A 27,075-nucleotide genomic window follows, 5' to 3' on the forward strand; every position below is an offset into this window, starting at 1 on the left:
CTAGTGTAGCAAATGGGCCTTTTTTGGAGGGAGAGACACAAAACAAAACTGACACACGGAAGGAAAAAGGTAGAAGTTTGCTCTGGTACATCGCACACAGGAACTAAAACCCTGGGGGAAATCCTCGTGTCTCCACCTCAGTCGATAGTCGCTTTCCAAGCCCAACCTGGTAAGTTCCAAAGTTTTCATCACAAGCCTGGAGGGAGGTGCAGTTGTGCTCTATCAAGACCGGTGAATGGAAGTTGGAATACGCCAGCAGCCCCCGCAGAGCTCTTACACTGCAGTTTTCTCTACAACCTAGATAAAAGCATCAGAAAAGCGTGTCAGGTGAGGCTTGATTTTAGAGTTCTTCTGGGCCATCCCTAGTCCTATATAATTATTATAATGAAATGTGTAGATTTAAAAAAAAATGTTTATTATTTTGAGAGAGTGTGAGCGAGGGAGGGGCAGAGAGAGAAGGAGAGAGGGAATCCCAAGCAGGCTCAGTGCTGTCAGCACACAACCGGATGTGGGGCTCGATCTCATGAAACATGAGCTACACAAAATGGGAAATACTTCTGTTGTGTCATTTACAGCCAAGGATGTTTTGATGAATATGGCACACAATGACTAAGATTTTAAACTATGACCTAGTGGTGCACGTGTTACAATTACTAATGGTGCTCTGTCAAAGGTGATTGTTACAGAAGCAACTGCTATATTCTGAGCTCGCTTCATGAGTTACCACGGAAATGCTTGTCATGGGAGAAAAGGTTGAATTCAAGGTTATGTGTGAGACATTTTTCCTCTGCAAAGCTTTCTGTAATTTTTTTTAAAAAAAAGCTTATTTGTTTATGTTGAGAGACACAAAGAAGAGGGCAAGTGGGAGAGGGGCAGAGAGAGAGAGGGAGACAGGAGAATCCCAAGCCAACTCCGTGCGCTGTCAGCACGGAGCCTGATGCGGGGCTCGGTCTCACAAACCGTGAGATCATGACCTGAGCTGAAATCAAGAGGAGGATGCTCAACCGAGTGGGCCATCCAGGCACCTTGCCCTCAAAGCTTTTTGGAAAAACCTAAGTTACCTTTAAATGTTTAGGTCTGGAAGGGACCTGGGTTGGTTGTAGAAACGAGCCTTCCTATCCCCCAGCCACATTATGGAGAGGAGTGACTTTGTATTTGCTCAGAGCCTTGAGATTGGAGGGAAGAGAAAAGCCGGTATCGAGGGCAAAGTCCTTTATTACTAGTGGGTTGGTTTTTGACTTGTACTTTACTGTTAATAGCTAACATTTATTGAGCACATACTGTGTCCCACTTATTGAGCTAGGCTGCTAGATTGAAACCCTTAGAACAGCCTTTTGAGCTAGATGCTACGTGACAACCTTCATTTTTATTTTTTTAAAGTTCACATAGTATTATTAGGAGATTTTTTTTTTTTAACGTTTGTTTATTTTTGAGAGAGACAGACAGAGCATGAGTGGGGGAGAGGCAGAGAGGGAGGGAGACACAGAATCTGAAGCAGGCTCCAGGCTCTGAGCTCTCAGCACAGAGCCTGACATGGGGCTGGAGCCCACGAACTACAGGATCGTGTCCTGGGCCAAAGTCAGACACTTAACTGCTGTGCCACCCAGGCGCTCCGACGACCTTCATTTTTATAGATGAGGCTTAGGAAGGTAAGTGAATTGTCAAGTTGGTAAGAAATGGAGTTAGGACTTGAACTCAGGTATTTCTGGTTTCAGAGACCATCCTGGAATAAGCCCTTAGCCTCAATTCTCTGTCCTCATTCATTTGTTCAGTCAGCAAACCCACACAGTTGATCTGATGCCTGCTGTGCATAAGTGCTCTCACTGGGCTGTGGAGCTGCACTGTTGACTGTGAGATGTCCGTGGCCTTCAGCAGCTCACGACTGAATGGCAGAGTGGGATAGTGCTTGGGGGGGGGGGGGGCAGGGGGCGCCCAAGGCAGAGCCAATTCAGACAGGCGGCATCAGACCTTAGAGTGGGGCATCTAGAAACGTCTCCTGGAAAGGTGACTCCACATGAGTTCTGAAAGGGAAGTAGGAGTCAACTGGGTGCAGATCGGAGAGTGGGGTGTGGAGGATAGAAATGGCTCCAATGCAGGTGTGGTGCACGTGAGGAAAGAAAGGGTGGCTGGGCTGAGACCATAGTACAGTGGGTAAGCCTTTGGGCTTCGCTCTGCCAATTCCTGGCTTTTTGTTCTTGAGCCAGATCTCACCCTCTTCAATCCTCTGTTTCCTCTGATAAGTCTGGGGATAAATAATATACCTATCTCCTAGGGCTGTCGTAAGTTTAATGACGTATGGCCTGAAACTGCTTATCATCACAGTGCTTGCCACATAGTAGATGCTTCGTACCTTGAAGCTACAGTGACTAATGGCCATCGTCCTTATCACCATCCTCCTCTTCCTCCTCATTATTTAGGTAGACAAGGAGCAGATCTTGAAGGACCGTCCTCACGCGGCTGTACGAGCAGCCTTAGCCCCTCTGTAGACCAGGGAGAATTCTGATGTCTTTGAATGCCGTCACGGGAGGGTAGAGTGAATTTCTTATTTTAAGGAGCAGCAGCAAGCTTATTTTGATGACACGCATTTCAACGGAGCAGAGAGGTCAAGAGCCTGTCTTGACGTCCGTGCTTGCTATGGGGACATGTGTAAGGAGAACAAGGCAATACTATTACTTTGTGTCGGTTTTGGCGAAAAACCGTTTAAGCACAGCTGTCAAACCTCTTTGCAGAGAATGCCATTTGCCCTCTGATTCTTAAGAATTCATCCTCAGCAGATTATGAGCTTCCGAAGACAGGAACCATATTGTACTCTTTGTTGTCTATAGTGTCTGGCAACTGGTAATTGCTCAGAAGAAACGAGAGGGGTGAGTGCACGTTGGTGGTGTTCCTTCATGTCCTGGCACTTGCTATTTAAAGGAGGGCAGATGGGGTTAAGGACAAAGGTGAGAGTTGTGCCAGTGCACTCAGTGATTTTTATATGCTCGTGATAATATCGCCCTGCTTACATTTGGTTTCTCTCATGCACCTGTGCAGACCGTTGTTCCAGACTCAGTTAAGGTGTGTAATAGGTGAGCTCTGTGAGGACGGCACAGCTGTTGGTCTCACATGGTTTTATCCCTACCGTCTAGCACAGTGCCTGGCATGGAGTAGGTCCTTGACAAATATTTGCAATAACGGGGGCGCCTGGGTGGCTCAGTCAGTGAAGGTCCGACTTCAGCTCAGGTCACGATCTCATAGTTCTTGAGTTTGAGCCCCACGTCAGGCTCTGTGCCGACCGCACAGAATCTGCTGGGGATTCTCTGTCTCCTTCTCTCTCTGCCCCTCCCCTGCTTGCACTCTGTGTCCGTCTCTCTCTCTCTTGAAAAGAAACAGTAAAAAAAAATTTTTTTTAATACGTGCAATAATGAATTTCTTTTGAAAAAAATTTTTTTATTTACTTAATGTTCGAGAGAGAAAAAGTGTGCACGCGAGCCGGGGAGGGTCAGAAAGAGAGGGAGCGAGAGGAAATCCCGGTAGTATGGAGCCTGACGTGGGCTCGAACTCACCAACCGTGAGATCGTGACCTGAGCTGAAATCAAGAGTCCAACACTTAGCTGACTGAGCCACCCAGAAGCCACCCTTGAATTTGTTTTAATACTGGAATTGGCTTACAGGGAGCACGTGTGGTGGGGTTTGTGCTCATATCTGCACTTAACCCATGAAAAGAGAAAAGTGTATAGTTTTTTTCCCCCCTCTGGTATTTACTCTTTTGATTTTTTAAAAACTTCAGCTTTATTGGAGTATAACCACAGATAAAATTGTAAGATGTTTAAAGAGAGTGTTGCGATTTGAAATACATATATATCGTGAAAAGATTCCCTGCCCCCCCTCCCCCATCTAGTGAATGAACCCATTCATCCCCTCACGTGTTTATCTGATATTTATTAATCTGTTGGCAGAATGAAAGGATACTGTGGAGAATTTGACCAAAGTGCAGAAATTAATGTGAACAGGTAGGAGGTTGGTGCCTCTGGGTGACAGTAGGTCAGCTCTTCCAGATTTCCTGAGAAACGCCGAAGTTAAATCTTGGGATATGCCAGTTGGTCATGTAAATATCAGACCTTCCCCACGTTTTTGGGTGATTTTTCAGCACCACAGCATCAAGATTGGCCTCCGTTCACTTTCAGGAGGGATGGGAGGATCCAAGGGGGTTGTTTCTGTTGTTGCAACAGAGGAGGAACATATGGCAAACGCCAGGCGTGTGTCTAGAGCAAACACCAGGCACACGTTGGGTGAAGACTGGGGCTTCTCCCTTTCCACTCCCACTAATCTCAATTCTTTCTTTTTCTTCCGACCTTGGGGTCGTCTAGCAACTTTGTTCCCCTTGTCCTAGGTGCTATTTTTCTCACGCGGTTAACTAGTTGTATACAACACGGTCAGTGGGTCATGAGCTCCACGTTAGATTTCCATTGGTAGAGATTGACTTCCTTGTATCCCTCCAGACTCTAGAAAATTCACAGTAAAGGCTCCTTTAAGATGTTATGGAAGATGGGAGACTACACAGCCTAAGCGAGACTGTGAATTCCATCGCTAGCTAGTATGTTGTCTGTAGGCTTCAGTTTACTCGTCTGTAAAATGGGTATAATGCTTATGCACAGTTGATGATGTGGGTACTAGAAATAACCTGTGCAGGGTTTAGTATGGAAGAAATGCTCCAGAAATGCGAACTATAATTTCTGACAAAATTCAGGTATGGCTTTGGCCATGAACATTTAGTGACCATAATACTGACCCTCTGAGTCATGTTGCTCAGAATGGTGCCAGCGTCTATGGATAGGGCCTATAAAAGGCTGGATGTCTTCAGCCCCTGCCCGTCACAGGTTCAGGCTCAGCACAAGATCCATGTGTGCTTGTGTTGGGATTAACCTTCTGTATTATTTGGGTGGTGGGGGTGGGGAGCTGGAGGTCTAGGTCAGTTGTATTTTGCATTCCTCTTCAGGTGCACTTCTCCTAGCTCAGTGTCCATTGGCCCTTCTTTATCCTTCTATTCTTATCTAATAAGGACTTGCTCCTGGCAGTTGTCATGGACTTCCTGAAATCGGGCAGGACGCTCCTTCTCTCCTTGCTGAAACAATTCCAAAGGCTGACTGCAGGGCATTCAAAGGAGGCTTTCCTTGCTAGAGAAACCCCTCTTTGCTCCGTCTGGGAGCCTTCATGATGCTTTTTGTTCTGTGGCAGACTCCTGGGAGAGACACAAGGCCCACTTAAAGGGCTTAGCATGAAAAACATGAAACCTGGTAAGTGCTCAGTAATGTTAGGTAGGACAATGGTGGTGACAGTGGCAGCAGCAGGGAAGGACTGAGGCTCACTGATACCCCATCACCCTTACCGCCATCATTCCAGAAGAGCAGCGCAAATGCTCTGGTTAGACTCAGTTCAGTGCCTTTTGCGTTCAGTATAACGATGCAGATAATGTGTACAGCTTAGCCAGGTGTGGTATGTGGATCGGGGTTTCTTTCTTGAACACATTGTTTTCTCTTGAGTTTGTAAATGTTTCACCTTTTCACTTGCTTGGTTTTCTTTAAACATCTCTGCATACCTCCAGCTGCTTTAAAGAACTCCTTGTGCACAACTTTGCACGTGAGACAGTCGTGTCACGATATTTCACCCCTGCCCCCTTCTCTCTTTCCATCCGGACACCTCCCTCCTGGAGCCCTCTCACTTCCTGTGCCATCTGGACTGGGAGGAGGAACATGTCTTTATCAAGTCGTTCCAACAGTTCCCCGGCTTTCACATCCTTCCCTACTCACAACCTACACACTTGGCAAAAATGAGACACCTCACAAAACGAAACCCACACCTGGCCCCGTGTGCCTCTCAAAGTTAAGCTTCCAGAGGGCCTGCCTGGCTTACTCTCCCAGATTTTTCCCTTCTGTATTTGTATTTTTTTGGTGTGGGGTTTCTGACATCCCCTTGTTCATCAGACACGGAGCTTGTAATGTGTGTGTCGTGTTCCTCTCCAGGATTTGAAGTGATTTTTCAGTTGGGAAAACATCTTTGTTTCACCACTGAAACCCCATTATCTTTCAACTTCTAACTCTCTTTTTTTTCAATGTTTACTTACTTATTTTGAGAGAGAGAGAGCCAGCAAGTGGGGGCGAGGCAGAGAGAGGGGGAGAGAGAATCAGGCTCCACACTCAGCACAGAGCCCCACTTAGGGCTCGATGCCACGACCACAAGATCAGAGATCATGACCTGAGCCGAAATGAAGAGTGGGATGCTTAAAGAACCGAGCCACCCAGGCATCCCCTCCAGCTCTAGCTTTCTAACTATTGACTGGATTCAAGTAACCAGACAGAGCAAAGAATTAAACCTAAGTGTTCTAGACCCTCTTCAGACGTTCTTTGTCCTTTGTCATAGTCTTCATTATCTGACATAGACGAGAGCACAGTTAGCTTTTCTTGTGGTGTCTTCTCCACTGAGAGATCTTTTTGTTTAAGGAAGGATTTCATGGGCAAATCCAACATGCGTGCTCTGTGTTTTCTGCTGAACATGAAACCCATCTCCGTGAGTTAGGTTGTAAATGCAACTTGTCTCAGTTTTGTTCTGCAACAAAAAGAAAACAAGAAGGATTTAGAGTGAATAGGGAACCACAGAGATAGATGATTGCAGGGCAATGAACTAGTCCCTAAAAAGAGAAGGCAAGAAAGGTAGGAATATTTATGTTGGGGAATCTGAGGCAGTGAGTGTCATAATAAGAGTGTTAAATATATGAAGGTGTGATGCGGGGATGATGGTTCCCAGTTGCCCTTTTCAGGATGAAAGACTTCAAGGAGGAAATAGATACAATTATGAATAGAGATTTAAGTATATTTTACAAAGAAGAAATTTCAACATGGTAAAGATTGTTACTGGAGTAAGCTATTAAGGTATGACCATCTTGAGTATTTTTATTCAATGTGTTCACCCACAATCTAAAAGTTCTAAATTAGGGGTGCCTGGGTGGGTCAGTCAGTTAAGCATCCAACTCTTAATTTCAGCTCAGGTCACGATCTCATGGTTCTCGAGATCGAGCCGCCTGTTGGGCTCTGTGCTGCTGGTGTGGAGCCTGCTTGGGATTCTCTCTCTCTCTGTCTACCCCTCCCCTGCTCACACTCTGTCTCTCTCAAAATAAAGGAGTAAACCTAAGAAAAAAAATAAAGTTCTAACTTAGTGTATAAATGACTCACTGCCATTACTGCCATTACATTTTTTTTTTTCCAAATTAGTTCACTCTTCCTTGAGAGGGTCCAGGCACAGGTACTGGAATGAAATCTTCGTTTTTTTACTACTTGTCTACTTTAGTTCCTATATCAGAATCCTCATTTACCAATCTGACTTACAGGAAGCCGTGCTCTCGAAGACTAAGGACTATGGCTCCAGTGTTTGCGTAAATGCAACAGTTAAAAAAAATCATATGTAATAGTAAGATAAAGAGAATATTTTGGGGGCACCTGGGTGGCTCAGTTGGTTAAGCATCCAACTTCGGCTCGGGTCATGATCTTACGGTTCATGAGTTTGAGCCCCACGTCGGGCTCTGTGCTGACAGCTCAGAGCTTGAAATCTGCTTCAGATTCTCTGTCTCCCTCTTTCTCTCAAAAATAAATAAACATTAATTAAAAAAAAATCACAATGTCTTAATTTTTATTCTTTCCTTGTGCTGAATTTGCATTGCTTTTGCTTCAAATATTGCATTTATATAGAATAAAATGAGCGCAGACATAAATCTCAAGTGAAAATCTCTCCACACTGGAAGCTCTTCTTTTTAATTTTTGAGGAAGAGGAGAGGGGAGGGAGAGACGGAGAGGGAGAGAGACAATCCCAAGCAGGCTCTGCACTGTCAGCACAGATCCCGATGAGGGGCTCGGGGCTATATCCCATGACCATGAGATCATGACCTGAGCCAAAGTCAGGAGTCAAATGCCCAACTGACCAAACCACCCAGGCAACTTCTCTTCTTTTTTTCTACTTAAGCTGCGGACCTTTGCTACCTCCCCTTCTACCTTCTGCAGATTATTCGGAACCCAAGAACGGTCTCCAGATGGTCGGTGTGCATTTGCATCCACTCCTTGTCTCTTCTCGTCCTTGCCTCTGTCTGGACGAATCTCTTCCCAGCTGCCCAGTGTATGTGCTGCTCTGTTTTTATCCTTGCCGAGCATGTCCTACCATTTGGTAGGCAGAGAGGGTGTCTTTACTTGTTCTTTGGGATTTCCCACAATCAGTAGTCTGGGCTGAGCGAATAGTAGTTTTTGAGGAAATGGTATATAAATATAAGGAAGTACAGTCATTTGATGTTCGGGCCAAGTAATTTCCATAGTTGCTGCCTGACGGAGGACAGTGTGTGGTATTTCTCAAAAGCTATCCTCAGAACTGCTGCTCCCGAAGTTGTTGCATGGTGACATAGCACTGGAGCTAACGAGAGAAAGGATCCTGTTCATTGCAGACTGGATTTGGGGGGCCATTCTGCCACGCAGACCTGCTCTCGCATTAGGACTTCGATATATCCTTTTTGGGTTGAAATTTTCCTTTCCTAAAGCACTTCTGCCTTGCTGAGGAACCATGCTTAAGGTGACCCAATAAGAAAAAAGAAAGCTGTAACCTGATCTTGGTCCTTTTGACTCCAAGTTTGATTCCTTTCTGTTCTACGTTATGCAGCTTTTCAGCGGAGTACTTAAGAAAACACATCATTTTGAGCATTTTGCAGGTAAAGAAATGGAAATCATAGTGACTTACTATAGCTTCTGCATTTGACAGTCCTTTGGGAATCAGTTTAGCTGTACGTAGTAAGAGATTTTTAAAACTTACAGGTTTTGACTTGGGAGCATTCCTCCTTAAGAATCTATGTAAAGAGAGGGGTGGCTGGTGGCTCAATTGATTAGGTGTCCGACTCTTGATTTAGGCTCAGGTCGTGATCGATCTCATGGTTAGTGATTTTGAGCCCTGTGTTGGGCTCTGTGCAGATAGTACGGAGCCTGCTTGGGATTCTCTCTTTCCCTCCCTCTCTCTGCCCCTCTCCCACTTGTGCTCTTGTGTGCTCTCTTTCTCTCTCTCTCAAAATAAATAAATAAACTTAAAAAATATTTAAAAAGGGGGCACCTGGGTGGTTCAGTCGGTGAAGCGTCCGACTTCAGCTCAGGTCATGATCTCACGGTTCGTGAGTTCGAGCCCCACGTCGGGCTCTGCGCTGACAGCTCGGAGCCTGGAACCTGCTTCAGATTCTGTGTCTCCCCCTCTCTCTGCCCCTCCCCTGCTCATGCTCTGTCTCTCTCTGTCTCTCAAAAATAAATAAACGTTAACAATTTTTTTTAATATTAAAAAAAGAATCTATCTTAAAGAGAGAATTAGAGGTATAGGCAAATCTTTTTGAACAATAGCAAAAATCAGAACCAAACTAACATGTCAGCAACGGGGAACAGTTAGATAAATGTCGGTCTATGCTGTAGAATACTATGCAATAGTTTAAACTTGTTTTTGGATAAGTTTCAGTAATATGGGAAAGTAATAAGTAGCAATCAGAAAGAATGAAAGATGTCAAACGCCGTAGTACAATCCCAGCTATGTCAACAAATTTAAAATATACTTAAAAGAATGGGATAAAATATGCAAAAGTTTTAAATTGGTCATGTCTAGGTGGTGACATTTGGGGTGATTTTTGTTTTTTCCTCATTGTTTCCTATAATTTTCAATTCAGTAAAGACGATTAAAATTTTTAGTTAAAGTAGAAAAGGAGGGGCACCTGGGTGGCTCAGTCGGTTGAGTGTCTGACTGTTGATTTCAGCTCAGGTCATGATTTTGTGGGTTCAGTGGATTGAACCACAAGTTGGGCTCTGCTTTAACAGTGTGGAGCTTGCTTGGGGATTCTCTCTCACCCTCTCTCTCTGCCTCTCTGCTATTTGTTCTCTCTTTCTTTCTCTCAAATAAATAAACTCTAAAAAAAAGAAAAAAGAAGAATGGCCTCTCTAGGCTTAATAATTCAAAAGAATGGAAACTCAGGGAAGTCCCAGGGTTTAAGTGGCCTTTTTTGTTTTTTTTATCAATGTTTGTTTATTTTTGAGAGAGAGAGAGAGAGACAGAGCATGAGCGGGGGAGGGGGCTGAGAGAGGGAGAGACACAGAATTTGAAGCAGACTCCAGGCCCTGAGCTGTCAGCACAGGGCCCAGTTCGGGGCTTGAACTCAAAAACCATGAGATCTTGACCTGAGCTGGAGTCTGACGCTTCACCAGCTGAGCCACCCAGGCGCTCCAGGGTTTAAGTAGTTTTAATTCCAATTTGGAAAAGGAATGCTTGATCTCAAGTGATTTTTTTTTTTATTTTTGCTTTTTCTCTTAGTCAAGGTATGATTTATGTGGTGCTAAAAGCAATATGGCTAATGAGATTTGTGTTCTAAGCATTGTTATTTATGAAGGGAGCATATATGATCAATGTGTATTTTACTATGTGTATCATCTAATTGTAAAAACTGGGCTTTGGAGCCCATCTCTGCCAGCTGCTTGCTTTGGAACTTTGGCCAGGTTATGTAGTCTGTTTCCTTATCCGTAAACTGGGATTGTGAGGGTTAGATGATACAGTGCGTGCAATAGTCTAGCATAATTCTGACACATAGCAACCACTCAGATGATCTTGGAGCTGAAATGGTCAGTGATGACTGATATAATACTGAAGGAAGGCTTCTCCTCAATGTTTTTATATCTAGTATTTAGGAGAAGCAGTATTTAAAATAATAGTTCTTGGGGCACCTGGGTGGCTCAGTCGGTTAAGTGTCCAACTTCAGCTCAGGTCATGATCTCACGGTCCGTGGGTTCGAGCCCCGCATCGGGCTCTGTGCTGACAGCTCAGAGCCTGGAGCCTGCTTCAGATTCTGTGTCTTCCTTTCTCTCTGCCCCTCCCCTGTTCATGCTCTGTCTCTTTCTCTCTCTGTCTCTCTCTCTCAAAAATAAATAAATCTTAAAAAAAAATTTTAAATAATAGGTTTTTGTTTAACACAGTGTTAATACTCCAAAGATTGCATATTGACAAAGTAGATGTTGTGCTCTACCTTTTATCCCTCTGAGGACGGACCTGTTCCATCCTTTCTCCAAGCTCGTGTAGGCACAAACACATGCAAGATGACTGGCTTCGCTTTGGGTCTGCATGCCTTACTCTGCAGCTTTTCCAACAAGCTGGTAGTTACAGAATTTTTGACGGTTGTTACTCTGAGTTCATAGCTAAAGATTGAGCTGATTTTTAATAACAGCATAATGCCCTAAATCATGTGGCTGTGCCAGAGTGCATTCAAACGTAATTCCGTCATAGATATGCAGCTCGTTTTTAGGCCCCCACCCTCTACTACAGATGATGTTTACTGCCCCATCCTTATACGCGATCCTTAAGATCCATTGCTTTTAAAGTGGCATTGCTGAGTTAGAGTGTGCGTTAATTATAGTGCAGAGGGATTTGGGGTGATAAAAGCTGTAAAAGCGTTGTTGGTTCCTGGGTTCTCACCATCTAGTTGAAGGATAGATACACATTTTCTTTTCCCAGCGATATTTTTGCTTATGTACCAAGATTTCGGCAGACAGGGTTTGTTTGCAGGGAGATTTGAAATCCTTAATATTCTGAAACATAGGTGTAAATCAAGAGAGCAAAGGGAGCCTCTTGAATTACGTTTACCCTGCGTAGCACTCGCCGTATTTATTAGATATGGCTTTGTGAGATATTGTACAAATTTAAGTTTCTCAGCTTTTAAGAACGAAGAGTCCGACCCGGGAACCGAAGCACTTGACGTTTTCGCTCCTGTTCCTTCCTCCGCCCACCCCCTACCGGGCTGCAGTCATCCCCTGCCCAGGGGGAGAGCCCTCCCCACGGGCAGCAGTGTCTCCAGAGGCCCCGGCTTGCTCAGCGCTGATGCACGCCACTGAGCACATCTTCAGGTCTGAGGTCACTAACGGTAGCGGGAATGTTAGCATGCTAACAGTGTTTTTATGACAGCCAAGTGACCGTGCTGGCAACAGGTGCTTTTCTCTGTCATGTCACTGAGGGCTACTTAATGTACAGCACGAGTTTTTTCCAAGAACCCACTTGGGTTGTGTGTGGGGGTCTCATAGGCAGGGGACCAAGGGAAGAAAGGACAATTACGATGGACGTCCTGCGCGTGTCTGTGCACGTGTGCTTGTCTGTTTATCGCGTGGGTGCCAGCCGGTAGCATGGGCATCGCTGTTTAGAAGCTTCGTTTTCTCCCATCAGTGATTGACAGTTGCTTACAGCAGTGGGGAGCATGCAACTCGGTAGAAGCTGACGCTGGCTCCTACCTGTTGCCATTCTTTCCCCCCTCTGATTCAGCTACTTGGCTCCGGGGAAGTGATTGCATCGTTAACGCTTCAGAACCCGCTGGGTTGTATTCCTGACTCACTGACTTGGTCCCAGTCTCTGGAGCCCACTGTGCATCCTGTCCGTGGTTCCCAGTCAGTGAGACCTAGGGGTCTTGTATTCATGCTTCGCCTCCTTATGATAAATAGCCTTAGCTTTTGAAATTCTACAAACGTTGGCTTGTTGGAAAGCGATTCATACACTTGCTAACGTTGGCAGTCTGTGTTTCCTTGGGCTTCCTGCAGTATTCAGTGAAACAGCAACAATAACAAGGACAGTGACTGCAAACATACAAATAGTGCTCACCATGTGCCAGACTCCGTGCCAGCCCTTGATATGTTACCAACGGGTGTAGTCTCGCAGCTGCACCTGGTGGATATTGTTACCACCCCCATAGTATAAATGCAGAAAGGGAGGCAGCCTCTGAGCTATGGTTATACAGCCTGTAAGTGGCTGATGCAGGGAAATCGCTCCACATCAGGGTGAGGCTCACTGATGGGGCCAGAGAGACCAAGGAACATGGCGACGTACCCAGGGAAGCTGGGCACTGGCTGCATAGACCCCCTTGAAGAGAGTTGGCAGAGATTGCGTGGCTGCTGCTTCTGTTTGGATAGGAAGTGACACGGGTGAGTCCTCCCATCCGAAAGTTCTGGACATGCAAGGGGAGTTGAGGGAATTCAGGCATGGACAGGAAGGAAACGGGAGAGGGAGGTGTGGAAAACTTTGCTAAGGGAGGTCACTTGTAACAGCCTTTCACAAAGAACCCCTCTCTTGGTCGGCTCTGTCCCCGTTAGGGTGCACATCCCAGAGGAGGGTGAATGAAGCAGGTTGGAGGTATGTTTACCTTCAGCGAATTTCTTTCGTTTTGAGGAGTGAGTCATATGAACAGGCTGGAAAACCTCTCCAGTTGCTCTTGTAACTGTGTTTTTCAAATTGGTTTTTGAAGAGCTTGTATTGATGTGCTGGGATTATCCCTCTCTGCTGCACACACTGGAACCGTAGAAGGAAAGTTGTCTAGGTAAGAGGCACTGGGTCGGGGGGAGGAGGTATGGGGTGCTGTGGCAGGGATAAGACCCTGATTCTGCTGCCATGCCGTCTGGATAGAACATCCTGGGACTGAAATTGAGTCACCGGCCTCAGGATCCATGTCTGCCGTATCTGGATCGAGTCCACTCGGGCTGAGCAAAGATAGACGGCAGATGGCATATTGAAGCCTTCCTTATAGAATGTGGTTGTTTGCTGTTGTCATTGTTATTTTCATATCACCAGGTCGTTTCCTACCCCCTTTCTGGGTATTTTAACATGGTTCATTGAGTAAGAACGTGGGAGTCAGGTGGTATCCTTAGTAACTGTGTGATCTTGGGCAAGGTCTTAACCTCTCCAGAGTTGGTGCTGTCGTCTGTAAAAATGGGGGCATTAGGAATCACCGTCTCATAAGACCATTGGAGATAATGCTCAGGAAAATGCCTCTGTCATCGTATCTGCTTTAAAAATGGAGGTGCTCGCTATTGCCTTCTTGGTGTTCCAACACTCACAGGACTCTCCCATTCTTCTTCCCGGCTATGATTAGCTGTGACATTCCAGGACGCACATCACTGTGGGTGTAGACACTGACACCAGAAAGAACTGGATTTGGAGAGTTGCAGATTCTACTGTCTCTCAAAGAAGGGTGGAGTCTCGTAGGACAAAGCATTCCTGGCGTGAATAGACAGAGAAAGCTCATCAGAGAAGTAAGCCGGAGTCAGGTGCTCTGATACAGTCGATTAAGCAGGTTGGGCAGGAGGAATCCCTTCCCCTCTGCCCATTGGTTGTTCTTTGTACTTTTATCCAGCCTGTCAACTTTCCCTGCAAAAAGAATTTTTATTGCCCTCTTTTAACAATGAAATGAGAAATGCTCACTCTCAATTTGATCTAGTTAAATGTAAGTTTTCTTTTGGAGGGGCAGGAGGGGTTACATGGAGGAAGAATTCTGACCCCCTTTCTCTGTAACATAGCTCCACAGAGTGGAGGATTTTTGCCAGGTTGCTTTACGAAGTGCCATTTAAGAAAGACTTCTTTATTAGAAAAAGAAAGAAAGAAAGAAAGAAAGAAAGAAAGAAAGAAAGAAAGAAAGAAAAAGAAGAAACAACTTTTTAATGTGGGAAATTTCAAGCGCATACAAAACCATAAGGAAAGGTATGAGCCTTGTCTGCCACCAACCGCAGCTGGCAACTACGTGGCCAATATTGCTTTATCCGGACCCCTGCAGTGTCCCCTTCCCATTATTATTTTTTTAAGTTTATTTACTTATTTTGAGAGAGACAGTGCAAGCGGGGGGCAGGTTCAGAAAGGGAGAAGGGGACCGAGGATCCAAAGTGGGCTCTGTGCTGACAACAGCGAGCCCGATGCGGGGCTTGAACTCACGAACCATGAGGTTATGACCTGAGCCGAAGTCAGATGCTTAACCCACTGAGCCGCTCAGACGCCCCCCCACACCCACCCCAGTCCTGTTATTTTTGAGTAAATTCCAGACAACATATTATTTTATCTATAAAATATTCAAGATGTGCTTTGAATGCCTTAAGAGTCTCAGTGAGGTCAATAATGAAAGCTTTCATGTTTTCAGATCCTTCCTGTGGGAAGATCACGTCTCTCTAGAGGCCTCAGGGCGGTGATCCTCAAAGTGGGGGATGGGGTAATGATTTTTTTTCAGCGATTACCTGTGGGGGGCTTTTTCAAACTGCTGGTCCTCACAGACCGTTGCCCTCCCCCCAATAGTCGAAAATGCAGCCTTTGATTCTTCACCAAACTGCTTTGCTCTGAGTATTAGAGCAGGAGTAAACAACAGAGAACCACTGCTTGGGGTGGGGGAGTTGGGATTCCAGGTAATAGAAGCTTTACCACTCAAGAACCACTTTTTTTTTTTTTTTTTGGTTATTTTTAACCACTATGGATGGGAGTTTACAAGTTTACAAGTTACACTGTGTTTACAAGCATATTTCTTTACTGCCATCTTAAGCAAAATATGCTGGGTGTTATTCCGTCATCCATATTTACCACAGGGTACTTTCGATACTATCTTCCATGCTGTGGAATGCTTAATTTTATAGTCTGCCTCCCTCATTGCCTCTCTGTTCCCTGCCAGCATACTTTTCTTTATCTCCTTTCAGTCTGCTAAGGGCTAAGGAGCAAGGTATGTAAGGTATATAAAGTCAGAGTAAATGCACTGTGAGGGTGGTTTGTGTTTGTTTGTTTCCTGAGCAGACCATTAATAAGGATTTCGTAATATATGATTGCTCAGAGGATGTTTGCCTCCATTTCCTGGTTTTCGGAGACATTCTGCACACATGTAGTTGCTATGTAGCCATTTTTCGTGGAGGTGAGGTACCACTGTGATGGGGTCCTGTAGCAGGAATCTTTGTTCTGACTTGCAGTGCAGCTCCAGATTTGGACAAATTTCTCTCCATCCCACCACTGAATGTTTGAAGTTGAGTTAGCGGGAGGAAAAGGAAGAAATTAAAAAATGTGGACATTCTGCATTTGTTTTTGTAGTTATTTAGCAGCTAAAAGTTAGGGGCTTGTGTTGTAAACCTCGCACAAAATTTTGCTTGGCTTCGAATAATGCAATGTATGGATGTAATCTGGGTATTCTGTAGCACTAACATTTATAGAAAGAACTAACTCTAATTTTCACCAAAACGAACTACCTTCCTCTCTGCCGGTCTTTAAGGGGGAATCGGAGAAAGCATTTCCCATTTTCCCATACTCTTTTTTCCCCATGCCCTTCTACCCCTTTTTAAAACTCTCCTCAGAAAAATGACATAGTACTTTTTAAAACTGAGCTGTGCCTCATGCGTGTTTATACACAGGATGGACTCATTGCATCATTTTTTCCTTTCTCACACCCAGACCAGGGTTACATAGTTCTGTGAGGTGTGCTTGGGAGTTGTAGTAATATGGAATGCTGGAAAAATGCCAGAGACTGTTAGTAAATATAGAATGCAGTGGAACAGCAGTTAGCTTATGTTCGTGATTTCAGAACTTATGTTCAGATTTCAGAAGTAAGCGTACATAATATAACGTGGGAAATAAAAAGATGACCGTGTTTAAGATTTGGATTTTAATTCCTGTCTTTTCCCTAAAGAAATTTAGTACAGGTAATTTAGTAAAGGGGATTAAGCTGTCTTTGGTTGATATTATGAAAGGTCTCTCCACTTCTTACTCATCATATTTAAAATTTATTAGATCAGCCGACTGACTTTTCTATGAGAAAGCTGGCTTTGCTCTGTGTTTTACATTTGGCAGGTGTTTTGTTGATATGTTTAGGGGGAAAAAAGAAAGTACAAGGTGCTGGAAATCCACAGCTGATTGTTAGAAGATGGAAACTTACATATTAGATCTTCTTAGGAAGCTGATCGGTCAGGAATGAGTTTTAGAAGTGACTTTGAAGCTTTTCTGTATGTCCTGTCCTCTTCTGCTGTAACTTATTCTATGAAAGGCCCTTAAAGTGTGTTTACAGAGCAAATATCCCTACAAATTGCTTTCGGCAATCGTGGGCACACTGGGATTCTTTATCACATCAAGAATTCCCTTGTTGTTTTGGCAAAGAACTTCCATGGGATGTAGCATCTCTCTGGTCTTTGAGACCACGCCCAGTCTAAGACACATCAAGGGCTGGAAAAGACAGGCTTGGGTGGGAATGTTCTTATAGAAGTGTGGGTTCAGTTTTTTACCCCCAAAGAGCACCAGTGAGCTGAATAACTTCTCATCCCTCTTCTCTGCACTTTTTAGCCTCTCTCACACCCTCACAAGTCAGATCTGTCTAAGGCTCCAAATTCCTTAGGTGCCACTGAGGTCACCTGGAGGCCCCTGCCCTACCTTGGCCTCAAAAACTCAACCCTTTCAGAACTCATTCTTTCTTTCATCATAATGACAAATATTTATTTAGCGCCCTGCCACATCCAAAGGCGACTACAAATCTAAACCTGACATAGCTCTCTCCCTTCAAAATTCTTGTGGTGGGGACGCCTGGGTGGCTCAGTCGGTTAAACGTCCTACTTCGGCTCAGGTCATGATCTCACGGTTCGTGGGTTCGAGCCCCGCATCAGACCCTGTGCTGACAGCTCAGAGCCTGGAGCCGCTTCAGATTTTGTGTCTCCCTCTCTCTTTGCCCCTCCCCGACTCGTGCTGTCTCTCTCTCTCAACAATTAATAGATGTTAAAAAAAAAAAAAGAAAAAAAGATTCTTGTTGGGGAGCTAAGACACACACGGGAGTTTCTCTGGGGTGAGGGAGACTGTGCTATGCCATCAGCTGTAGAGATACAGCCATTTGGATTCTAAGACCCACAGCAATTGGGAATCAATTTCCACTGAAAAAAAGAACAGCTGCTTCACACCAGACACTGTAAGCATGTTATTGACTAAGATAAGGAAAAGGCCGCAACCTTCTTACCCACTTAGGATGGGCTCTGGATGGGAGCGTTTCTTCTAATGATTGGCTCCTTTCTGCTCTAGGTGACAGTACACTGGGGATGACAAGGTGGAGTGCTGGGACAATGCACGGTTCTGCCCTTGGACTTGTCATCGCTTTGCATTCAACTCTGTGTTCTCTGCTTTGCCTGTTTTTTTGTTTTTAAGACTTTCGGTGGTCACGTACTCCGGTCCTTTACACGGCTGTTTTGCTATCCTTTGAGCAAACGGCTTACTGTATGAGGGGGAAGAGGAAGGGGACCTTTATAGCCACTGAGTGCTCCACAGAAGCATTTTCTCATTTACTTCTCACAGATGGGCAGGGTGGGTATTATCTTCACAGATGAGTAAACTGAGGCAGGGAAAGGTTAAGTTGCTGGGTGTGCACTTAGGCCAGTTCCTGCAGGAAGATGTGCACATGTTCCCTTCCCTGAGCTAACTTTGGTTCTTAGAGAGGACCTTCTGTGCCCCTGACTTCACTCCTTCTGTCACATGGGTGTCCTTCCTTTCAGGGGAGCCTTTAACATGCACTTCCAATCCCTTCACACAAAGACCCACCGAGCTGGAGAGGTCAGAGTTGTTGGTACTTTCCTTGTCCTTTTTTTTTTTTTCCACATTTGCTTCTTTTTTTTTTTTTTAATTTTTTTTTTTTTAACGTTTATTTATTTTATTTTTGAGACAGAGAGAGACAAAGCATGAACGGGGGAGGGTCAGAGAGAGGGAGACACAGAATCTGAAACAGGCTCCAGGCTCCGAGCTGTCAGCACAGAGCCTGACGCGGGGCTCGAACTCACGGACCGCGAGATCATGACCTGAGCTGAAGTCGGCCGCTTAACCGACTGAGCCACCCAGGTGCCCCGCTTCTTTTTTTTTTTAATGTTTATTTGAGAGAGAGACAGTAAGTAGGAGAGGGACAGAGAGAGGGAGAGAGAGAGAGAATCCCAAGCAGGCTCTGCACTGTCAGCGCAGAGCCCGATGTGGGGCTCAGTCCCATGAACCATGAGATCCTGGCCTGAGCTGAAATCAAGAGTCAGACACCCAACCGACTGAGCCACCCAGGCCACCCTTCACATTTGCTTCTTACTCCCGGTGACTCTCGTCACTAAAGGGCTGGGGTCTAACTCTTTTATCCGATGCTACTTTTCTCACTAAGCTACATCTGTGAAAAAGAGGATCAGCAGATGATGTTTGGAAATTAGAATAAGATGCTGTTTGTCTTGAAAAAAAAAAAAAAACATCGTGAGTCAGCACTATCGGCTTTACTATCTGTACTAACCAAGAAAAGAGTCTGTTTCCTTAAACTTCCATGAATGGAAGCAACATTTGCAGCTTGCTCTTATTTACTTGATATGTTCTTGAAGAGGGGACAAATAAAACTCATCCTTTAAGTGACTTCAGTTTTTAAAAGAGTTTTCCATTAAACAAAACCAAATCTTATGGCAAATAGAATTGACGACCCCCTAGTTTGAGCTCTTTTGGAAATCCAGCATCATCAGGAAAATCTACAGTTTCATAAGCATGTGACCTTTTTATGAGAATTTGGCATTTTGTTCTAGGTTTTACAGTGTTCATGTGATGAAGTGAATATGATGTGGCCCCTGAGAGCCACATAGGGAAAGTCGTCGGAGTCCCAGAGAGGACTTGTTTGTGATAGGCTTCACATCCAGTTTCCCGTCTGGTAACATATCTTTTTTTTTTTTTTAATGTTTATTTATTTTTGAGAGAGAGACATGGTGTGAGTGGGGGAGGGGCAGAGAGAGGGGGAGACACAGAATCCGAAGCAGCCTCCAGGCTCTGAGCTGTCAGCACAGAGCCCGACTCGGGGCTCGAACTCACAAACCTCGAGATCATTAAGCTGAAGTCTGGCACTTAATCCACTGAGCCACCCAGGTGCTCCTGTCTGGTGGCATATCTTAATCCTCCCTCTCCCTGTCTATCAAGGGCAAAGCAGAGGAAGGAGGCTTAAAACCCAGATGGTGCTGGGTCACGTGTATTGTAGAACTGTGTGCCTTTGTAAATAGTTAGGAGATGGACTCATGATAACAAGTGCTATGGATTCTTTGAGAGCTTAAACATGGCGGTTAGGGGGGGGCTGGGTGGCTCAGTGAAGGGTCAGACTCTTGATTTCCACTCAGGTCATGATCTCACGGTTCAAGGGATAGAGCCCAGAGTGCTTGGACTCTGACTCACTCTCTCTCTCTCTCTCTCTCTCTCTGCCTCTCCCCTGCACATGTGCATGTGTGTTCTCTCTCAAAATAAATAAACATTTTTAAAAACACGGGAGATAATTCATAGACTATCAAAATGTTAAAACTGAAAGGGACTAAGAGATCATCTCCTCTAACCCTATTCTTACAGATTAGTGTCACACAGATGGTTTACCTGGAATCATTTAGGTGTGACCCATCCTACAGGTAAGGGGTGTCTTAAATGAGCGCCTGGCAATTCTTTCCAGAAGCACAACCCTCCAACCACACGAGTTCTGGGCAGAAATGCCATGAACTTTTAATTTAGGTGAAAGATGTGGGTGTTAAAGACGGAGAAAACATGTCTCTAGTTCTGGAAGAGTTTAGAGTCAGCCTTGCTAATACTATTAACACAAGTTTGATTGCTATGTTACAATAGGCAGAAATGATGTGGGAGTTCAGACAAAGAAAGGGAGGGATTAGAGAAGTCCATAGAAAGAGCCAGCTGCATTTTCACCCGAGCTGTAAGGACTATGTTTAATACCGGTATTGAGGGTTGCCTTTTGTTTTGTTTTTTTTTGTTGTTGTTCCTTTGATTACGAACATTTTTAGGTATACAGAAAAGCTGAAAGAACAGTGCAGTGAATATCTGTACGCCCACCATCCAGATTTAACAACTATTAATGTTTTGTCATATTTGTTCGACTCTGAATCTGTATATGTATGCATTGGGTTTTTAGCCATTTGTAAGTAAATTATAGATATTATGACATTTTTACCCCTAGATATACCCACTGCCATCTCCTAAAGCATTCCGTTTACACAAGCACAATTCTACTACCAATAACAGAAGAGGGGCACCTGGGCGGCTCCATCGATTGGGCATCCGACTCTTGATTTCGCCTCAGGTCATGATCTCAAGGTGGTGGGATCAAGCCCTGTGTTGGGCTCTGCACTGAGAGCATAGAGCCTGTCTTGAGGTTCTCTCTCTCTCTCTCTCTCTCTCTCTCTCTCTCTCCTCTTCTCCACTACTTGTGCACTCCCTGTCTCTAAAACAAACAAACAAAAAAACCCAAGAAATTTATTAGTAATCCATTAATATCATCTCATTTCTGTTCCCTATTTCAAATTTCCCTAATTGCCTCATGTCTTTTATAGGTATCTTTTTAACCCTGGATTTGATTGAAGTTCACATATTGCATTTTGTTTTTATAAGTCCTACATCTCTTTTACTCCAGAGCACCACACCCCCCTCCCCCCCCCCCCCCAATTCAATATTTTATGTCATGACATTGACTTTTCAGACCAATTTTCTTACAACTTTTTTGTGGATACCTTACCTAGCAAGTTTCTTGCAAATTGAAGACTTAAATAGCTTAAAAAATCTTAAAAAATCAGTACTTTCTAGGAGATACACTGCCAGATTGGCAGATGTTGCTTCTGACATACCATTTTTAGTAGCTAATCCATTTTAAGCTAATCTTTATTTGCAAAAGTAATCTAAGGTGACTGTAAAACGTTATAACACTTTAGAAATGCATAAAATACAGAGAGTTCTGTGTAATGTCACCTCTATGTGGCCCTAATGGTTAATTGTTTTAGGGAATTTACGTTCTTTCCCAGTACTTCATGTGTTTTTGTTTATTATAAAAACTACATTATCTGTGCATTTGGTGTGCAGTGTACTTTTTATTTCACTAACTGTGTGTTCTGGATGGCGTCCTATGGAATATATAGCAGGGATTGTTTTTAATAGTGGCTGGGATAAAGGTGTACCAGGCCGGCCACATTCTTTCATAGGTGTTTAAGGTGAGGCACACCCAGATGTAAAGCGCCTAGCCCAGGATTAGAAGTGTGGCTTATGGCCACGGAGCAAATATTTCTTCTGTTTGAGGCTCCCTGGTTAATATACGAGTTGAATCTTGGTGTCTTCTGCCTTGTTCTTCAACAAGGTGAGGGAATGTATAGTAGTCAACTCTTCAGCGTTCTGTATTTGAATCCTGACTTCTTTTTTTGCTTTTTGGGGTGGGTCCCTGTGTAGTCTTTTCTGCAGATATCAGGAGATCATCAGGTTGGTCTACCTTAGAGGTAAACATGACAGTCTGCCAACACAAAGTGATTTAGAAATGTTAATAGGTTTTACCAAGCCACAGTCTCTAGCATGTGTATTTTAAGCCATCATAAAACATACCTGTCATGCTAAGGAATGTGCCAGAGGGCAGGCATCAAAGACCGGCCGAGGGAGTCTGGGGAGTATGTTTTGCTCTGTTGTAGGGTTGTGCCCTGACAACCTCTGTGAGGCCTAGGGTACTGACAGGGAGTGGTTTCTAAATACTAAAGCCATTTTATTTATTAATTCAGGAATGCCTGTAAACAGTTACTCATATTTGCCCCTCTAAGTGTCAGGGGGCTCCGAGGTAGTTCTTTGGATGAAAGGTGTGAAGTCAGGCTGGACCTGCTTGACTTAGGGAATGGAGTTAACACGACAATCACATGAGCAAGAGATAGTCTTTTGGGCTTAATGGAGAAGAGAAAGGTGAACAGAAACGTTGTCTGAACATTTCTGGCTTCTTTGGAAGATAACGATGAAGAAACTCCCAGTGAGAGTGGAACGGTAAAGCCACTTTTGCTGTTGTTTTCTTCTTGTGTTCTCCATGGCAGTGTCATCCCTTGAATTTGGTGGGACGTCAGGGTGTAAGTACATCTCACTATTAGTTAAGTAAATTATCTTTAATTTGGTGGCAAGGCTTTTGCGTCAAGCATTTTGTAAAAGAACAAGATGACGGTAGGGCAGTTCCCCACATCTAACTGCCTGTTTGGTGAAGAAGAGCACAGAGTTGTGATAATAAATGCATTAGATTCACATATTTAAAACTTCTTCAAATGTAGAAAGTTGCTGACTTCCATTAAATGTGCATTCTCTTCATTTTCTGTCATCCATTCTAAGTGTATAAAGTAAATAACAAAATAAATATTAAGATAAAAATAAAGGTAAATAGTGTTAAGGTAAAGAAGGAGGCAGTGTTGCAAAGAGGGAGAAGGAACAAGATAAGATTCTAAGTTCAGGATCAGCCAGTCACGTAAATCATCGAGCCTCACTTCTTTCCCCTGTAAAAGGGGGGGATCAGAAAGCCTACCCCATCAGGCTGTTAATGAGGTTGAAATGAGAGGATCTATTTAGAAGTTCCACAGTGTTCCAATTCCACCGCTACTGCTTTCTTGAGTGGACAGGCTGGTCCAGTGAAAAAAGCATGGGAATTCAAGGCCCATAGACGTTGGTTTGAATTCTGACGTTGCCATTCACCTTGTGCGTCTTTAGGTGAGGTCTTCTCATCTCTCTGATCCTCCGCGTCCTCCGCTGTCGAACGGATTTCATCAGCTCCCTCTTGTAAGATCAGGTAGAGCTCATGGGCTCCACCAAGAGGCTTGAGGGCTGCAGAGCTTGCTGGTTCTCGAACGTGGACGTCCATCCGGCCGGGGGCGTGTGCTCGCGTGTGCGGATCGTAAGCCGCGGCATCCGCAGCCTCCCTTGCAGCCAATGACCTTGCTGCTTCTCTGTTCGCAGCGATCCTCCGCAGCGCCGCACCGGGAATGGACACCTTTCTCGGCGTCTGGAGGAGCACGTGCGGTAGTGTCATCACCCAGACACGAAGCTGCTAAGGCCATCTCAGGGGCGTGGGCGCCGGGATAGGAAGGCGGCGTCCGAGGGCCACGCAGCCATGCCTTTCGGCCTGAAGCTCCGTCGGACACGGCGCTACAACGTCCTGAGCAAGAACTGCTTTGTCACACGGATCCGCCTGCTGGACAGCAATGTGATCGAGTGCACGCTGTCGGTGGAGAGCACCGGGCAGGAGTGCCTGGAGGCCGTGGCCCAGAGGCTAGAGTTGCGAGAGGTAACAGCGGGTGTGGGCCGGCATCTGAGCCAGAACTCACTCAAGGGACTGGCCACCTGTCTCTTGGCACCGCTGTGCTTTGCAGTCCCAGCCTCCTGTTTAAGAGGATCCTGTTGTCCTTGGCATAGGCTTGATCTCACAGCGTCAGTGGATCAGGAGGCCTGCTCCATTGCCGTGACAAGCAGGACCCCGCCTGGGGTGGCGGCTTCCCTTTTGTTACCTTCTATGAGAAGGTTGGGCGGGGGGTGGGGGTGGGGGGCCGTGTCACGTCCAAAGTCATTGTCTCTCTTTACAGCCGTGGAGCAGGTTGGCATTCCAGCTGAACATCTAGGAGAAAACGCCCACAGAGGGGATGGATGCAGCTGCTTTTAGTTTTTGTTTGTTTGTTTCTATATTTTCCTCTTCAAAGAGGGGAAAAAATTGAAAAAGTATTTAAAGTGAGCATGACCAGCGAGGCTTTTTGTGGGCACATATAAAATGGGCATTTTGTTTCAGGATTCCTCATGACCCTCGTTTTCTTTCTGCTGTCTGTGAGCGTTTTAAGTCTTTTTATTTATTAAAAATTTTTTTTCTTTTAATGTTTATTTATTTTTGAGAGAGAGAGAGACAGAACGCAAGCAGGGGAGGGTAGAGGAAGAGGGAGACACAGAATCCCAAGCAGACTCCAGGCTAGGCTCTGAGCTGTCAGCACAGGGCCCAACATGGGGCTTGAACTCCCAAACGGTGAGATCATGACCTGAACCGAAGTTGGACGCCCAATCGACAGAGCCACCCAGGCATTCCTAGACTTCTTTGGGCTTAAACAAAGCCAGGGTTGACCATGAAGGCAGTCATGTTATCACTCTTTAAAAGGAACTCTCCTAGGGCAGTATGTCCTTTATAAGAAGCAAGCCCTTAGTCTTCCAGTCTTAATTCTTTGGTGAGAACCCTGCACACGCATATGCGTCCTGAGAGCCCCGGGGCAGAGTGGCCAGTGGTATAATTCAGTGGTTGCCAGTGCAGAAGGGACTGCAAGCCCCTGAGATTTGAGGAGCAGAAAAAGCTCTGTGGTTGTCCTGGGCCCTGTGACCACATTGCCCATTACCTCAGGGTGCTGGTTTGGGAGGTGGTGCCTTCTGGAGGTGATGGTGTTTGATGTCTTCCACACCCCTCATGACCCACCTTCTTCCGTAGGCACAAAGGAATTGGGGTCGGGGAAGTTCTTCTCCCCTTGGCATCCTCCACAGGCCAACTGTTGTATTCTTGGGGACAGTTTCACCTGAGTCCTTCTGTCTCCTGCCGGTCTTCGTGTTTATACTTCGGTTTCTGTGATCAGAGCTTCCTTTGAAGTTTCTTTTCCTGTATAGGGAGACTTTCCTGTCGCACAGCTACATGTGGCTTGGTAGCTGACCCAGCAAAATAAACATGGAAAAGTTTCTGCCTTTGCCCGTTGAGAGCTGGTTCCTTTTGGCTTATGAGTAGCACATTGGGGTATACATATTTAAAAATATGCGTGTGCATGGGCATAAAGGAAAAACCTTAATACTGGAGGTTGGTTGGTTAGAAGACTGGTGTAAATTTCTTGTGAAAATGTTCGTTCTAGATTGTTTACAAAAGATACGCACTGGTTCCACTTTTGAGTATTCTCTGTAACTCACGGTGGAGTAACTAATCTTTGCGTATACTGGGAGACAGCAGAGCACGTGCTGAAAGAGTTATAGGCTCGGTCTTTGGCCTCCTGGACTTGGGTTCAAATTATAGTTGTGTCATTTGTTAGGTGTCCTTGGAAAAGTTACCGTGCTTCTCTGGGCATCGGTTTTCTCACCAATAAAGTGGAAATAATGATAACCTTACTTATCTTATGGGACTGTTGTAAATATTAAAAGAGATACAGTATGGAAAATGCATAGTGCTGCATCTAATATTGACAACTGTCCCAATTTGAGAGTCTTAAAAATTTTTCATTGAAGAGAATCTTGAGCAACTGCAATGTGCCAGGCACTGTGTTAGGACTTGATGAGGGAAAATAAATAAGGTGTAATTTTGTTTTCGAGATATGCACGGGTGAGTAGGGGAATCCAGCATTTACATAAGCAGTTAAGGCTGAATGCGATCTAGGGGCGCCTGGGTGGCTCAGTCGGTTAAGCACCTGACTCTCGGTCTTGGCTCAGGTCATGATCCCACGGTTCATGAGTTTGAACCCCTCATCAGGCTCTGCGCTGACGGTGTGGAGCCTGCTTGGGATTCTCTTTCTCTCTCTGCCCCTCCCCACTCTCTCTCTTTCTCTCTCTCAATAAATGAATAAACTTAAAAAAAAAAAAAACACAAGATTAAATGCAATCCATGCTAAAATGCAATGCAGGTGCAGGCCGGAAAGGCAGTAGCTCTTCTTAGACTTGTGCAGTACACAGTCTGTGCTGCTGACCACTGCGGCCCCGGGAGGGGAGAGGAAGTTTCAGTGAAGGATGAACAGAGCCGTCACTCTCTGAATGGGGACTTGAAGGATGCACAGGACTTCAGCAGGTGGAAAAGAAAGCAAGGCCATCCAGGGCCAGGGGAACTGGAGTCTTGAAGATCCAAGTATGCAAAAGCAGGTGCCATTCTTGGGGGCCAAGAAGGCATCTCTGTGAATCCCCAGGCAGAGTCTAAGGTGCATGCGGAGGCGGGTCTGGAGATGTGGACGGTAATAATTACTCTCAGCAGAGTATTGCTTCTCTCAGTGAGAGGGCAAAGGTCAGACCCAGATTAGCCCACAACTGTGTTGTCACAAAAGACAAAGCAGTGAAGTCTAGGTTCTGCTGTCACGTGTCTGTTGCAGTGTGATTGATCTTCTAATGCGAAGGTGGGGTTGACATTTAATGCTGGCTTTATTTTGACATGCTCTAAATGGGTGCATTCACATTAGAGCAAATCACTTTCTTTTTTTTTTGATTGTATGCTTTTGTTCTGTGACAGATGACATGGAAGGTATGGCCTTTTGTGAAACAATGCTATAGCTGCTTTCAAACGAGAGGATGCGATCACGCAACCTCCTACTTTGTTCTTCATTTGCACACACACACCTGGAGGAGGAGTGCATTCTTTCCCCAGAAGCAGGAGGAGGAGGGGATGGACACAGGGTCTGCTCTACTCGCTTGACTTTCTTTTTGTATTTGGGTCATTTTCCAAGTAGAGTTGATGGAGCTTGAGAGGAGGAAGTGGAAATC

General features: G+C 45.0%; 1 protein-coding gene across 1 annotated transcript in view; it reads left to right on the forward strand.

Annotated features, from left to right (window-relative positions):
- Window positions 1-27,075, forward strand: part of PTPN14 (protein tyrosine phosphatase non-receptor type 14) — a 181,318-nt gene that overhangs the window by 48,262 nt on the left and 105,981 nt on the right. The window contains exon 2 of the mRNA XM_049635191.1: window positions 23,563-23,890. Within this exon, the coding sequence (XP_049491148.1) occupies window positions 23,717-23,890 (174 nt within the window). The 5' untranslated portion in view covers window positions 23,563-23,716. The remainder of the gene's footprint in view (window positions 1-23,562; window positions 23,891-27,075) is intronic.

The sequence above is a fragment of the Panthera uncia genome, chromosome F1 (genome assembly GCF_023721935.1).
Source record: "Panthera uncia isolate 11264 chromosome F1, Puncia_PCG_1.0, whole genome shotgun sequence".
Taxonomy (NCBI): domain Eukaryota; kingdom Metazoa; phylum Chordata; class Mammalia; order Carnivora; family Felidae; genus Panthera; species Panthera uncia.